The sequence below is a fragment of the Podarcis raffonei genome, chromosome 17 (assembly GCF_027172205.1).
Source record: "Podarcis raffonei isolate rPodRaf1 chromosome 17, rPodRaf1.pri, whole genome shotgun sequence".
Classification (NCBI taxonomy): domain Eukaryota; kingdom Metazoa; phylum Chordata; class Lepidosauria; order Squamata; family Lacertidae; genus Podarcis; species Podarcis raffonei.
In genome coordinates, this window is record NC_070618.1 from 767,641 (window position 1) to 783,930 (window position 16,290).

The 16,290-nt window shown below is 42.2% G+C and overlaps 1 protein-coding gene across 8 annotated transcripts in view; it reads right to left on the reverse strand.

Moving 5' to 3' along the window:
• POLQ (DNA polymerase theta) overlaps nt 1-16,290 on the reverse strand; it is a 42,216-nt gene that overhangs the window by 9,975 nt on the left and 15,951 nt on the right. For all 8 annotated transcript variants that reach the window (XR_008328204.1, XM_053371055.1, XM_053371056.1 and 5 more), the window contains 10 exons: nt 14,271-14,410; nt 13,545-13,738; nt 11,189-11,313; nt 10,140-10,383; nt 5,958-8,866; nt 4,560-4,700; nt 3,736-3,929; nt 3,200-3,440; nt 2,113-2,306; nt 614-751 (listed from right to left, as the gene is read on the reverse strand). Coding sequence is in view for 7 of the 8 variants with exons in the window: in XM_053371055.1 (XP_053227030.1) it covers nt 614-751; nt 2,113-2,306; nt 3,200-3,440; nt 3,736-3,929; nt 4,560-4,700; nt 5,958-8,866; nt 10,140-10,383; nt 11,189-11,313; nt 13,545-13,738; nt 14,271-14,410 (4,520 nt within the window). In the remaining variant the exon portion in view is untranslated. The remainder of the gene's footprint in view (nt 1-613; nt 752-2,112; nt 2,307-3,199; nt 3,441-3,735; nt 3,930-4,559; nt 4,701-5,957; nt 8,867-10,139; nt 10,384-11,188; nt 11,314-13,544; nt 13,739-14,270; nt 14,411-16,290) is intronic.

Below are 16,290 nucleotides of genomic sequence, written 5' to 3' on the forward strand. Positions count from 1 at the left end.
ATAGCCACTGGCTTAGTAAACATTTTTGAAAGGATCAAGCAGATTGGGGTTGGGCTAGGTGACCTTTGCAGTCATTTCCAACCCTACAATTCTAGGATTCTATGAAGACCAGTTAGGCATGGTTGCTACGGTGAGCTGCAGTTAGTACAGCTCACGGGCGAAAACATCTGAGGCCTTTAAGTAATGCATGGAATTGATAATACTGAGTCAGGTAACACAACGGTAATGCGCTGAAATTGAAGTAGGCAACTTGATTTTTGTGTGGACATCACTTATGCAAAACTAGCAATTGTGAAACATACAGTGGTACCTCGGGTTACAGATGCTTCAGGTTACAGACTCCGCTAACCCAGAAATAGTACCTCGGGTTAAGAACTTTGTTTCAGGTTGAGAACAGAAATCGTGTTCCGGCGACACGGCAGCAGCAGGAGGCCCCATTAACTAAAGTGGTGCTTCAGGTTAAGAACAGTTTCAGGTTAAGAACAGACCTCCAGAACGAATTAAGTTCTTAACCCGAGGTACCACCAGTGGGTTTTTATGATTGATTAGCTTCCCACAATCACACATAGGCTAGAAAGGATGCTTCTGCAGGGGTTGCACACAAACAATATACCTTGGTTGTACTGAATTGCTTGCCTAATTTGGCAATTTTTCCATTTGCTACTTTCCTTCCAGTGTAACCTAATGTTTTCTTGCCCCTTTGCACTTTTGATTCTCCATTGAATGGCAACTTCTGCTCCAAAAACAGCACCTGAAAGAGGTAATAAATTCAGTCAATGGAATCTTGCCATTTTCTTGGGGCTTAGACAACTTCTCCTTTCCATGCCTGCTTCTTACGCTACAATTAACTGAGATTGTAGCCAATCCATTAGCCAACAACCTCTGCGAGGCCACAAACTAAGGGAGCTGGGCATGTTTAGCCTGGAGAAGAGGAGGTTAAGGGGTGATATGATAGCCATGTTCAAATACATAACAGGATGTAACATAGAGGAGGGAGAAAGGTTGTTTTCTGCTGCTCCAGAGAAGCGGACCCGGAGCAATGGATCCAAACTACAAGAAAGAAGATTCCACCTAAACATTAGGAAGAACTTCCTGACAGTAAGAGCTGTTCGACAGTGGAATTTGCTGCCAAGGAGTGTGGTGGAGTCTCCTTCTTTGGAGGTCTTTAAGCAGAGGCTTGACAACCATATGTCAGGAGTGCTCTGATGGTGTTTCCTGCTTGGCAGGGGGTTGGACTCGATGACCCTTGTGGTCTCTTCCAACTCTATGATTCTATGATTCTATAACTCCCATTTTACCAATACTGGATTTTTAAAAAACCAACTTTGTAACCAAACACCTTTAGGCACCAGGCAAAAACGTTCCTTTTTAACCAGGCCTTTGGTTTATTTGATTGACATCCTATGCCCTTTTAACATGTGGAGTTTTGAGGGGGTATTGGGTTGTTGTTTTTATTTTGATTGTGTATTTTGTGGTTTTATATTCTGATTTTGTTCTGTGAACTGCCCCGAGACCTTTGGGTATAGGGCAGTATATAAATTAAATTAATAATAATAATAATAATGAGGTAATTAAGGAGAAGTTAGTTAAGTAAGAATGAGCAGTTAAACAGAATCTGACCCTTCATTTTCTGCAGAAAATATTAAGAACACTTTAACTAAAATGACGCAAATAATGGCAGCTGCTGATTTAATTTTTTATTGGAAGTTTAGAGTCTGTGTGTCTCTCTCTGGACTCAGGTGAAGAAGTCCTACTAGCGCAACGGGGCTTTCCCTCCACCCTCTTCCCTCAGCACATCCCCGCCCCCCAACTGGCATAGGGAGATCAGGAGAACCCCTGGAACAGGACAACGAGGCTGGGGCAGGGAGAGATGGAACATCATTCCAGGAACGCTTGCACTGATGCAATTATTGCCTTAGCAAAACATTGAATTCCACCCACGATGTGTTGAGAGCAGCCTCTCATCAGAAGGAACCGGCACTCTGGCCAACTGAAGGACGGCAACTTTAACCCACTCAAAATTTCACTGGTGGATTTGTTTTATCAGTTTTCTCCCACTGGTCACAATAAGGACAGGGCTCACTCTATTGAAAGGGGCCATGTGTTCAGTACCTCAGCAATGTCATCAGGGCAGGTCAAGGAGAAACTGTGACCTGCCAGCTGATATATCCGATTCTCAATCTCGTTGAGTTTCGCTTCCATGACATGTTTCTGCGTCTCACACTCAACTGTGCTAAATCCGATACCGTTGAGCTCCAGCAAGGCCAGGCAATATTGATTTGGCATCTCCACTTTACGAAAAGTATCTGTGGTACACAGTGACAAATGAGGCAAAAGACAACATTCGTTCAGTGTCACAAAACACACAATGACGGAAGAGAATTACTTGAATTCATAACAATAATAATAAAAGATGATGGTGCCTGCACCAATTACCCCTCCACTCCACCCCACTAACATTCTCAGTAGCTCTTAATAACATGTTGCACAAAGAGTATCTGCAGAGTGCAGAGTGAATAAGAATTTGTGGGTCAAGGAATTGAAAGCAAGACAGCGAGAGTTAGAGGCCTATCACGCCTGAGAAGGTTTCATACTGGCAACAAACGAAATGTCAGTAGAGCATGAGACTCTTAATCTCAGGGACATGGGTTCGAGCTCCACCCTGGGAAAAGATGCCTGCACTGAAGGGGGTTGGACTAGATGGCCCTTGTGGTCCCTTCCAACTCTACAATTCTAAAAGTCTATGAAAATGTACCTATTGAATCATAATCATTCATTGTTTGTATTCCCAAAGTCACACTCCTTGCGCCCAAGGTTCAGGGCATTACAATTACAAAAAAGGACTGTGTTGCAAAAATAAAATTGGGGGGGGGGGCGCAAGAGTTCATTGTCACGTGTGAAAATCTGTTTCTCATTAGTAAAAAGTACTGGTATTCTGTCACTTTCCAAACATGTTTAACCATAGCAAAAAACAAACAATTTCACACTACAGCATATAAGGTTTTAAATTTTCTAACGTGTCTGAAATTCAACTGGAGACTAGCGTACTTTACTTTAAACTTAATTCATAGGGTGGTATTTAACTAAGTGAATTGACATTAATGAACATGGCTAAGTTAGGTGCATTAATATTAATAGCTCTACTCTGAGTAAAACTTAGTTAAATACCACCCATGGGGTAAGCTCTTAGCCTTCTCACCTCGCAAGTTATCTTTATGCAACAGAGTATTGAGATGCTCCATAATATGAAAGACAAGAACAGACTCCACAGCTGCTCTGTATCGTCCAGAATGATCTGCGCTGGCGCTGAGCCCCAGACTCTGACACCCTTGGCCTGCTCCAAGGTTGTCCAGCAAGAACAATTCCTGAGGAAGGAAATTGGTGACCATGTTGTGAAGGGAGCGTTCTTTAGACTCAGGATCCAACAGCCAGCACGCCACCTAGAATGAGGGAAGTGCAAAGCACACTTAACTCAAAATGCGTTCTCCGTCCCCCCCAAGAATGCAACAAGATTTGGGTATATGTATGTGCGCCCCTCCCCAAAGATAGGAACTTATAAATTCTATTTCTGGCAACTGCTGGGGGATTTAAACATTGATTTTAAACATCACTCCTACTTTACAAATATAGGTAGGCTGTCTGAATTGTGCATTGCTTTGTAACGATTTGTTGGGTCTCTGGACCATAATAAAGATTGATTGATTGAGAAGATAGAAAAAGGGTTAGCTATAAAACCTTTGGGTCCTCATAGCATCCTGCCAAAGAGATGCCACAGGCCTTCAGGAGGATCTTGTAGTGCTGAATGAAATCATACACAGCAAGCGAAAACGCTCTCTTGGAATCCTGCAGGTGTAATTGAAGATGCTGCAACCTCTCTGCTGCGGCCAAGTTCTGATCCAGGGGAGGCGGTTCCAAACTGGCACTGATTTCTAAAACAACAGAGAAACCATCTTATTTAAGTATTATGACAAGGACCCCTGGGGGGAAAGAGAGAGGGGGGAAGAGTGTATGCCTATACATACATTGTTTTTCCTTGTACAGGGCAGCATAAAAATCACCCTTGGCTCTCTTCCTCGCATTCTCCAGCTCCCATTACACCTGCCATTCGCATTAAGAGCACAGCACCACCATCCTCATTCATAGGCTTCAAAGCTCACGCCTTATTCTTCCATCTTTCCCCAGTTCTCTACCATTCCCACCTGTGCCGTTTGGTCTTTTCTCAGAAGTATCTTACTTCTTCCCATGGATCTGAACTCCCAGCCGTCAGCTCCCCCACTTGCACCTTACACAAGGCTGCGTCCCAAACTCAGTTCCATCTTTTCCTGCTGGAATCCTATGTGAGATTTTTTACCCCCAAGCAATCCAAGCTTTGCCATCCCTCGGAAAAGCTGCACCTTTCGTCAGTATTCTGTGATTGTTCTCTGTCCAGATAAACCATAACTGACACTCTTATGGATAAAACAATACTTTATAATTTCGTTAACGTGGATTTGGGAAGGCAGCAAGATGCTACGCGTAGGCTTCTCTAAAGTGCATTCCTTTAGAAAACACTTCCTTACCAGTCTGTTCTTGAGATTTCTGTTGCAATGAAATGTAGTAAGCATCCTTTCCACCCCAACACACAGCTAATCCAACTACCAGCAGGTCTTCACAGGCTGTTACAGGAAATCCATCACCTTCATATTGAATTTCCTGGTTCCCTATGAACACACAAAAATTAAAATCCGTTAGACCCCCTGAAGTTCCTGCAAATTGTGTGCAAAGCATACTTTCCATTCCTGCTTTTTAAATTATCTTTATGATAGCGGTAGGGGAGCCTTTGGCCTGCAGACCTGATTAGGGTCCCAATGTAGCTTGCAGGGCAGTTTCTCCCAAACCCACCTGCCCCACACCTGGCATCCTCTGTGATGTCATGTGAGGGCTTGTGGAAACAAGGCTGACAACTGGGAGCCTTGAAGTGTGTTCCAAATGCTGCACTGTCAAGGAAGACTTGTAGTCATTGCTGATCAGCTGATAGGCACTGTTTTCAAGCTCCCTGCTAGCCATTCCCAGCAGAAAAGTGGAGCTTGAAGTCAGTGAAAAAGTCATGGTTCTTTGGGCCACATGTTAAATGATAGATACATATAATTGTACCTTGGAAGTCAAACGGAATCCGTTCCACTTCCAAAACATTCAGAAACCAAAGCTCCTGCAGCCAATCGGAAGCCCCATTGGACGGTCAGCTTCCAAAAATAGTTCACAAACTGGAACAGTCATATCCAGGTTTGCGGTGTTCAGGAGCAAAAATGTTCGAGAACTAAGCTGTCCGAAAACCAAGTTATGACTATATATTGTATGATTCAATTTCAGTGTAACAAACTCAGTGCTTTCTATAACCTATAAATCCATGAACCATGATAGCCGAACCTTTGTCACTAAATGGCGTAAGGAACTGTGGAGAGGAAACATTACAGTGGTACCTCTGGTTACGTACTTAATTCGTTCTGGAGGTGTGTTCTTAACCTGAAGCACCACTTTAGCTAATGGGGCCCCCCGCTGCTGCCGTGCCGCACAATTTCTGTTCTCATCCTGAAGTCAAGTTCTTAACCCGAGGTACTATTTCTGGGTTAGTGGAGTCTGTAACCTGAATTGTATGTAACCTGAAGTGTATGTAACCCAAGGTACCACTGTATATGCAATTTCTCATTAACCAGTGAAGAATCCGTATTTGTTGTCTTTGGTATCTCCAAGTGACTTTTTGCTGCTAAAACTAGGCGTATGCCTTCCTCCTACTTGGCACCACAGTATACATGTTAGAATATAAACTCTGTTTCCTTCCCGGATTCAGATCAGTCTGCAGATTAACTTTCAGATATAGGACCACTTGCCACTTTACTAAATCCAGAGTAAAATGTCTAAAATATACATTTCTAAAATAATTTCTAAAATAAAATAAGGAGCACATGGGGCAAACTCACCTTGCTTGAACTTGGCACCAATAGCTGATCTGTGGGAAAGGGGGCCTTTTGCTCTTTCACAAGCCAGCGAGATAGCAAATCTCTTTTTCGTGCTCCATTCTTTAATGAAGGTTTGGAAAAGAGCCTTATCATTCGCTACATCAATTATAGCAAAATTTTCAGCACTGCAGGATGGTAGATCTTGAGATAACTGCAGTGAAAAACCTTCAATTATAATAGAGTCATCCTCAGATGGAAACTCAGCATGTCTGCCATTTTCTGGTTTTGCTTGCGGGTGTGAATCAAGTGCAGCGTTCTGCAGGAGCTGAAGACCAGGAGCTTTGTCTGTGGGGTTCATATTTCTGGCTTCGGCATGTGTCACAAAGCGTTGATCCTGTGAAGGAGGCTCTATGAACTTTGCTGGAGAAAGAGGTTCCTTGTTCCCATCTGTCCAAGATATGGAACTTCCTTTTCTGTTGATTAGTAAAGAGCCACAGGTCTTACTTTGATCATCCATCCCTCTAATTATGCAGTTGCTCTTAAAATCTTTGCGAAATTTGCACTGACCACAGGATAGGGCAGAATCTTGATTTTTCTCAGATAGCACTACTCTCAAATTGCTTCTTGTATCCATTTCAGGTTTATTTCCAGTGGGGCTTGGCCATTCATCTAAGACTTCTTTCATTCCTGGACTTAAATCAAACAAAAAATCACACTTTCCCACTTGGTTAGCATTTGCATCTTTCCCAGTAATCTCAGGTCTGACATCATCATCTGCCTCTTTCAGATTCCTCAGCTTGTTGAGCACGTTTCTGTGAAAACAAGGCACGGACTCACCTTCTCTCATTTCTGCTATGTGGAAAGAACCAGCATCTGAGAACATTAGAGAATCATCCTCATGATCCTCTGTCAGTCGCTGCTGGTTTATAGTGGTATTTGATACACCATTGCCTGGCCCCACATTCTGTACACCTGGAAGATCACCTTCTAAAGTGGATTTAAAAGGAGCAGGGATAATTTGCTGCAGTGGAAGTTCTCCCATGGCAACAGCTTCACCAATGTGAACATCCTGAGGGTCATGAATGTGGTTAAAGTCTTCATCAAACAACAAACTATCACTGCTATTCAAATTTATTTCCGGCAAAGGACAGCACTTGGCATGTGCATTGACAGCAGGTGGGCACTGATTAGCAGCAAAGGAAGCCTTTGAAAGAACAATTGTTTCCTGCTCTTCTGCCAGATTTGGAGTCCGATAGTCTCGTAAGAAGCTTTCTAACTGGGAGTCCATAACAGAAAAACTGTTTCTTTCAAGGCAAAATGGTATTTCTGGGTATTTCATAGGCTTTTTGTGAGCACCTTTTGCTTTACAATGCAATAAAGCTGTGTTTCCTGCTACATCGTTTTTTTTAACAGGTAACGGTTCTGCTTTTCTGCACGCTGGCTTATCCATTATAGATACAGCATTAGTTTCTGAAGTACTAGCACACTTTATTTTCAGTGCTGAATCTGCTACTAAGTCTTTTTGTTTATCAGCAACTGTAGCTGCCACCTCCTGTTGCAATATCCTCTCAGTTTGTGTATCTAACTGGAAGCTTTCTTCAAATTCTTTGAAGACGAAATACAGATCAGGAGAACAGCTTTTGACGCATTCAGAAGGCTTCAGAACATTATCAGGGTGATTATGCACTTTACCTATAACTGTATTTTTATTTTCCAGGGTGGGGTTGAATCTTCCAGGCTCATTTTTGTCTGCTTTTCGAGAACTCTCTGCTTTTTGCTGATTTCCTGTTGTGGTGATAGCGCCACTTGCTGCTTCATTAAAAACATTTCTACCTCTGTCCATTTTATTTTCAGTAATTATGCTTCTAGCACCGTTTTTACTGAGCTCCAATTTGCTGCAATTTCTTATCAGATTCAGTTTCTTATCAGATATCACCAGATCGTCCATAACATCTTGCATTTCCATTTTATCTTTAACAGGAGCTGCATCTCCCTCTACTGAATTCAAAGCAGGTGTTTTAATGTGATTATTCAGTGTTAACTCATATTTGGATTCACTGGCATGTACAGGTTCTATAAGCAATTTGTGCACAGTTTTCCCACTATCTTGGTATATTTCATTTGCCTGTAGGGATATTTTGTCAATTCCTTCCTGGTAGCCTAATGATCCTTTAGTTACAGTTTGGTGATGTTTTTGGTTTGACTCACAGCTGTCGCTGGAGGACGGAAAATGATTGTTGAAACTTGATTCTTGACTCCAAGGCCTCCTCCATTTTGCAACTGTGCTCTGTTCCCTACTTTGATTTAAATTAATTCCAGCTTTTTTCTTAAATCTAGCTGCAACATGATGTTTTTTTGAAGTAGCTTTCAAGCCTGGCCTTGTCCTCTGCTCAGTGCTTATCATGGAATCCAACTTTTGCTTCACAGAGGTATCTCTCATACTTTCCCCATCTTTTCTCAGATTTAGCCGTTTGCTTGCACTACAGCATACGTCATCATTTCTTGTCTCTCCCTTAGTTTCATCTACCAGAGTCTCTTCAAGTCTCCCATTTACTAAACTAGCATCTAACGACCTCTTGTTTTTTTGTCTAACCCATTTTGCACTATCAGGTTGAGAACTGATACTTTTGTCTGATGAAATTATACTTTGGCTATTTCTTGATATCTGTTTCCCATACAGTCTATGTTTTTCCTCTTCCTCAACTTGTCCTGTTATGGAAAATGTGGAAGAGGAATCTGATAAGAGAGAGGCATTGGGGTTCCACTGCACTCCCAAAGCAGCCAAGTCCTCCTTTAAGAGAGTTTTAGCCTCCTCCACAACAAGATTAGCAGCTTCAATCTCAGTTAAACCCTTCAGTCCAGACATCCATATAAGGGGTGTAATTTGGTGCTCCTCGACAGCCTGTTCATCTTCATCCACTGCCCTACGACTGAAGCAGAAGAAACAAGACAACATTACCTGGAAATCATGCTTCAGACTTTAAAAATTTGTAAAGAATTCCTACCATAGCACTCTTACTGTCATAGAATCATAGAATTGTAGAGTTGGAAGGGACCTCAAGGGTTTTCTAGTCCAACCCCCTAAAATGCAGGAATCTCAGCTAAAGCAGCCATGAATGTTTTATGTAGTTTTTATGTAGTTTTATGTAGTTTTGTGGTAGTTTTATGTAGTTTTTCAATTTCATTGTTCCGCAAGGGACAATGACAATAAAGATATTGTAATCGTAATGACAGATGACCATCCAGCCTCTGCTTAAAATGTCACCTCACATGCACCCATAACAAAAAGTCAATTTTTATATTAGTCTGCACGCCGATAAGGAAGTGAACAAAGGGGTTGGGAAGCAGTGGTGACAACTTAGCTTGCATCAGAGGTTATGTGCATTCAGAGATCAGTCGCTGGACACTTGACTTCTAGGAAAAAGCTAAGTAAGAAGAAGAGGGGTGCAAAACCAAAGAAAAGAAAGGACGGGGAGGAATATAGTTTTCCCTTCAGGATTTCTCTAAGATGCTGCTCCCCTTAGAAGGTGCAGAAGAGCATGAGGGAGGAGGAAGAAAATAGCAGAAATCTCCTACTGAGTAGAGGTCAGTTTTAAAGAACTGCACATCCTAAGGTGATATATATCATAATTTAGGGGAAATGTATATTGCTCTTCATATGTGCTTCCAGGGCGGTAGAGAAAGGGGGGAAATTATTAACAAGTATAAATGAACAGTGACACAGTAATGAAAGTACAGAAACAGCTGAAGTTAGAACTGAAGAAATAAAAATAAATAAAACACAGGTGCCTTGGGGAGGGAATTATGCTACCAAAAAGGCCCTCTCTTCTGACACCACTTGCCTTACTCCAAGCAGGTGGGGAACCTGAAGACAGCACACAGGCATGCTGACATGGGAACACTACTCCTTAAGAGTAGGATTGAAACACCACCATATTATGAGTCTTACATAGAATCCTAAATATTACCTAGATAAAGCATGACAAACATTTATGTAAAGTATTTTACACCAATAGCCATCTCAGACATATCACACTGGCACTGGGGAGCATAAGAAAGCTAAAATAAAATTATTGGAGTGTAACATACTAAACTCTAGTAAACCGACATCCAAGAGTGAGAATCAGATCCATTTCCCAAACTTAAACTAGCTAAAACTGTATCAAAGGGATAGCTTTCTGTCATACTAGAAATACTTTTAACCTTCTGAAAGGTGCTGCATTCCTGAAGGCATTTCCCACCTCCGCAATATTCCCTTTGGCGACATCAGCGACCGTGACAAAACCAGCCTTATAGAGAGCTCTAGCACACTGTGCATTTAACAGAGATATCCGGACAAGATCACAGAGCTCTCTCTGGATTCCAAATGTGAGACGACTCTGAAACTGGGAGAGCAACTGTTCCATATTGTGCCACCCCAGACGGTTACAGAAAATGGTAATCATCCCTGAAATATATAAGAATTGTTACAAAATTCAGCATTTAAAAACTTTTTCTTTAAAAAAACATTATGTTGTTATCAAACAGTGTATGTATAAATGGTGCAAATTATTACAAAACCACTTTCAAGAGATCATTTAAGATAGCTACTACAGGGGTGTCTTCATATGTTCACTCTGACAGTGCCCAATCTTCCCTTATGAGATATATATATACAGTCATACCTCGGGTTGAAGTTGCTTCAGGTTGAGCACTTTCGGGTTGTGCTCCACGGCGACCCGGAAGTAACGGAACGTGTTACTTCCAGGTGTCGCCACTCGCGCATGTGCAGACGGTCAAAATGACGTCACGCACATGTGCAGAAGCGGTGAATCGTGACCCGCACATGTGCAGACACAGATTGTGTTTGCTTCTGGATGTGAACAGGGCTCCGGAACGTATCCCGTTCGTATCCAGAGGTACCACTGTGTGTGTGTGTGTGTGTGTGTGTGTGTGTGTGTGTATATATATATATATATATATATATATATATATATGCACACACAAAAACACACACAGAGAGACAGACAGACAGACAGACACACACACACACACACACTGTTATTGGCCAAATCTGCACACGTTGGAAGACTGAAATATATTGTATAAAATACAGCAAAGGTTACTGGATTTATTATCCTGCCATTCCTCCCAAAGGAGTCTCCTGCAAACACCAATTTGTAGTATAATAATAATAATAATAATAATAATAATAATAATAATAATTTATTACTTTTAAAATTAAATTAAATTATGTATCAGTATTGCCTCACCTGCATAAGTAGCAGCAGACTGCTGTAAAGACTGAAGTTGTCCACGATTGCTGCCATATTTCTTAGCAACCTCATTTATAGGAACCTCATTTATTAAGTCCAAGAGAGCCAGGCTTGTAAAAAATCTACATCGGAAAAAATTAAGATAAGTTGGTGTGCTGCAAAAGGGGCATGAATATTGCTTTATGGTAAGAACATAGAAAGGAAAAAATTAGAAGCAGATGCAGTAATCGAGAAGGTTGCATCTCTACTGGTGTGGACATTTATGCCAAATTCATTTTCTGTCTGACTTTATTCAACTTACCTTCCACTGGGAAGAAAATCGGCTGGGGGGGGCAGGGGCTGGATGTGCAAGCTAGCTGAGAGTTTAAAACAGAAATGCACGTTTGGATGTGGATGTGCATCCCACTAAACCAAGGATAGCATATAATGTACGTGCAGACACAGAGGCATAATAATTCCTTAAAGCAATGATATCAGAGATCATGGGGCAGGAAGGTGGAAGAGGTTTCATATATCCCTAAGCAGGTGGCAGAAATGAATCTGAGGAATAAACTCCCGGCAATCTATCCAAACATCCTAACAGCAGGAGTTGAATAAGCACGTATGTGCCAAGCATGACAATCTCTGTTGAACCTTTGTTAAGTGGGTTCTAGTCTTGCTTCAAGACACATGTGACTGATTTTCCCATTCCACCCCAAATGCCCTCCACCAACTGCAAGCATTCTTCACTTTCTTTTAACTTTAACAGTACTGTAGTACTGTACTGCTGTTCTCTCAGCTGGAAGAAAGGCTACAGAAAGCCACACACACAGGCCCGATTGCCACTTTATGGCTAGAACAGCAGCAACAATCAGAAAAGACCATCTGTAATTGTCCATGTTGCAATCTGGTCCAAACAAAAATTAGAAGGAGTTGCGGTACACCAACTTAAATGTGCCCTGCAGAAATTGCAGCCAGCTAGATCTCTATCTTGGGTTGCAGTTATGTTAGGCCCGTAACAGTGAGTGTTGTCAAGGTGATGGAAGGATTTGGCAGGAATTCTGGAAACAGATGGTGCCTGGGGGGAATTGGCAAGGTAGCTCACATTCCTGCAGAAGACGTTGGGGGCACAAGGAAAGGAAGCAAGAGAACACCAAGAGGGGTTTGCAATGGTAATTACTGCCTTGCAACTTATGATTGTCACAAACTCAGGCACATTTATGTTATATACAGTGGTACCTCGGGTTACATACGCTTCAGGTTACATACGCTTCAGGTTACAGACTCTGCTAACTCAGAAATAGTACCTCGGGTTCAGAACTTTGCTTCAGGATGAGAACAGAAATCATGCTCCGGCGGCGCGGTGGCAGCGGGAGGCCCCATTAGCTAAAGTGGTGCTTCAGATTAAGAACAGTTTCAAGTTAAGAACGGACCTCCAGAACGAATTAAGTACTTAACCCAAGGTACCACTGTATATGGCAAAAGGACTACCATCTTAAGGCAGTTGGTGAGGCTAAGGAGCCCTGGTCTACTTAAAGCCTGAATGAGAAACAGGGGGGTGCCTGTATATAAATAATGCAATGTCTTCTACTGAAAAGAGGGTGCAAGTGAAAAAGTAATTCATAAAATTAGAGATGATCCTGCCATTGTGCTGCTGGTTGAGAGTGGTAAAAAGTAAGTGGAGCTAACTGCAAGTTCTGAAATAAGACAGCTGTTCCATGGGGAAGAGGCACATCCATGCAGGGCACTTGTCAAAGGTACAAGAAGATGGATTGTGTGTGCCTTACTAGCAGAAAGAGGAAACTCAAATGGCATACTGGGAAACCTAAGCTCTGATGGTGTTTCCTGCTTGGCAGGGGGTTGGACTCGATGGCCCTTGTGGTCTCTTCCAACTCTTCTATGATTCTATGAAGTTTCAGGCTGGGATGCCTTTGTATCACCCACAATTCTGAATTCCCTCTTAGATTATATGACCACACGCTGCTAAATGAAGATGCACACCTGGCAAAGAACACAGACAGCATGAGGAACACAGGGATTGCTGGCAAGCACTGGAAATTGCTTATTTGCAAGAGATTCTTCAAAACTGCTCCGTATCAGTTGAATGTGCGTTGGGTATTATCAATCACAATGCCTGTTTCAAAAGCTATTACTCCCTTTATTTTGTACCACAAATGGGCTCCACGGAAATGTTTTAGAAGAAACTTGTTTCTAAACACACGCTACTTGCAAATCGAGTAACTTCAACATTATCCTTAGAGCAGAAACCTGCTGGATGCCGGTTGCAAAGGTGGAGAATTTTGCAATAATGTCACCATCACTTTGTGATGTCATATACACCATAGTGTAACATTGTAAGTTGTTCAGCCATTACCTTTTGTGAATGGCCATTTGCCTATGCTGCCTCTCTGTTCTAGTGATTATTTTGCCCTTCACAGAGCAAGCCAAAAAGCTTTCTTCGATTCCAACCAGCTCGGCAACTCTTTTCATTGAGGCAGGCAACTTCTCCCACATGCAAAAGAATCGATACCAGTCTATTTTGGCCCAGTCTTCATAAACAGGGGTGACCTAAAAAAAAGAAGAACCAAAACAAGAAGAAACAGGTTTTGAATCCTACTTCCTTTACATACTATTTTCGTACCACCAAAAGAGGTGGGGAAAGCTTAACATGAATCAACAGTGTGATGAAGCACTGGAGCAATTGAGGGAGTTGGGTATCTTTAGCTTTGATAAAAAAGAGAGTATGGGATCAGCTTTAACCAAGCTGAAAAAGTATACCTGCAGTGGAAAAAAACTTTAAAAATTCAAGGCAGCAGTTTAATATGTTTGCAGGGCCAATCAGAATAAGATTTATTATTTGATTATAGATGTTAACCCCAAAAATGTTAAGTTTTTACCTCTATCTTCAGTACATTTTATTTTATTGCTATGGCTAGTGGCTGATGCAAATATAATTTCTTCTGATTATGTTTAAGACATAACTTCATCTGCTGGGATAAGGCATAAATTATAAGCCACTGGTGTCAGGAAGGATTCCCCCTCCGCTGGAATCTCAGACTTTATACCTCAAGTAGCTGAAAAAGTCTGAACAAAATCATACCAAATAAAGACTGTGCAGATCATTCTCTAAGACAAAGCTCTTCATTGCTCTCTGGAGATCAGCAAAAATTTCTAGTGCTGCTACGGGTGAAAAGGAAGAAAACAAGGTAGCAGAGCCGAGATGTGTTGGGCAATATATTTCTGCCAAGAGAAAAGATACATCTATTATTGTTATTATTATTAATTAAATTTGTATATTGCTCTTCGTCTGTAGATCTCAGGGTGGTTCACAGCATAAAAATACAAGATAAAACCACAAAATACATAATTAAAACAAGAACAAAAACAAAATATACCAATAACCCCCCTACCCACCCAACACATTTTAAAGGATTTAGGATGTTAGCCAACCAAAGGCCTGGTTGAAGGATAATGTTTTCGCCTGGCTAAAGGTGTATAATAAGGACGTGGGTGGTGCTGTGGTCTAAACCACTGAGCCTCTTGGGCTTGCTGATCCGAAGTTCGGCGGTTTGAATCCCTGCGACGGGGTGAGCTCCCGTTGCTCGATCCCAGCTCCTGCCAACCTAGCAGTTTGAAAGCATGCCAAAAAGTGCAAGTAGATAAATAGGTACCGCTCCGGCGGGAAGGTAAACGGTGTTTCCGTGCGCTGCTGTGGTTTCACCAGAAGCAGCTGAGTCATGTTGGCCACATGACCCAGAAAACTGTCTGCGGACTAACACCAGCTCCCTCGGCCTGTAAAGTGAGATGAGTGCTGCAACCCCAGAGTCGTCTGCGACTGGACTTTAACTATCAAGGGTCATTTGCCTTTTACTAAAGGTGTATAATGAAGGTGCCAGGGGAAACTCCCTGGGAAGAGCATTCCACAAATGGGTAGCCACTGCAGAAAAGTACAAGTGTTTTACTGTTCATTTGCAAAATGCTTTGAGGCTTTGCTGCAATGAACTAACACAGCTAATCCTCAAGAATTTGTCTTTAATTATCCTGTTTCTTGAATTTTTTTAGTGGCTGGGGGGGGGGAGGGAATTCTCATATCTTTGCAGACTAGGAACCTGAGACGGTAGGATCAATGACAGATTCATTTCTGAACTGAGACGGATGTAAGAAGTATAATTTGATAGTATTACACATAGCCGTATGAAGCTGCCTTACCCCAACCACATCTAAATCTGTAGTGTATATTCTTACTGGATCTCAGAATAAAGTCGGCAGCAAAGCCTTTGCTATTGCTGGCTAGCCTATTCTTTTAAAACTGATTCCAAGGACTGAACACCGTAACATTAATAAATGAATCATATCCAGCAAACCAGATGAGGAAGTGGGAAGGAAAAAAGATAATCCCTGAGATTCACATTAAACCTGACTAAATGCCCTTGGAGTTGTAATAGCTCCTTCTATGCAATTTTCTACGCAGCAAAAAAGAAAAGAAAACCTGAACTAGGGTGTGCGGCCTGATGAGCTACAGAAAGGCTGCATAGTCTCTTGGCTCTGATCTCCCCTGAATAAAAAAACCCAACAACCTTCCATGGGTTTTAAACGTCTCAAAACTGTCCCAGTTTTGTGAGTGGGCACTGGGAAATGTTGCCTTGCACCCTAAACAGCAAAGAAGAAGCCCTAACAGATTATGTTAGACTAAGTAAAGGCAAAGGGACCCCTGACCATTAGGTCCAGTCATGGCTGACTCTGGGGTTGTGGCGCTCATCTCGCTTTATTGGCCAAGGGAGCCGGTGTACAGCTTCCAGGTCATGTGGCCAGCATGACTAAGCCGCTTCTGGCGAACCAGAGCAGCGCACGGAAATGCCGTTTACCTTCCTGCCGGAGCGGTACCGATTTATCTACTTGCACTTTTTGGCATGCTTTTGAACTGATAGTTTGGCAGGAGCAGGGACTGAGCAATGGGCGCTCACCCCGTCGCAGGGATTCGAACCGCCAACCTTCTGATCGGCAAGCCCTAGGCTCTGTGGTTTAACCCACAGCACCACCCGCATCCCTTAGACTACGTGACACCAAAGGCCCCATTTGTATATTAAAATTTAGCCATGATTCTCTTAGCTTCTAATAAT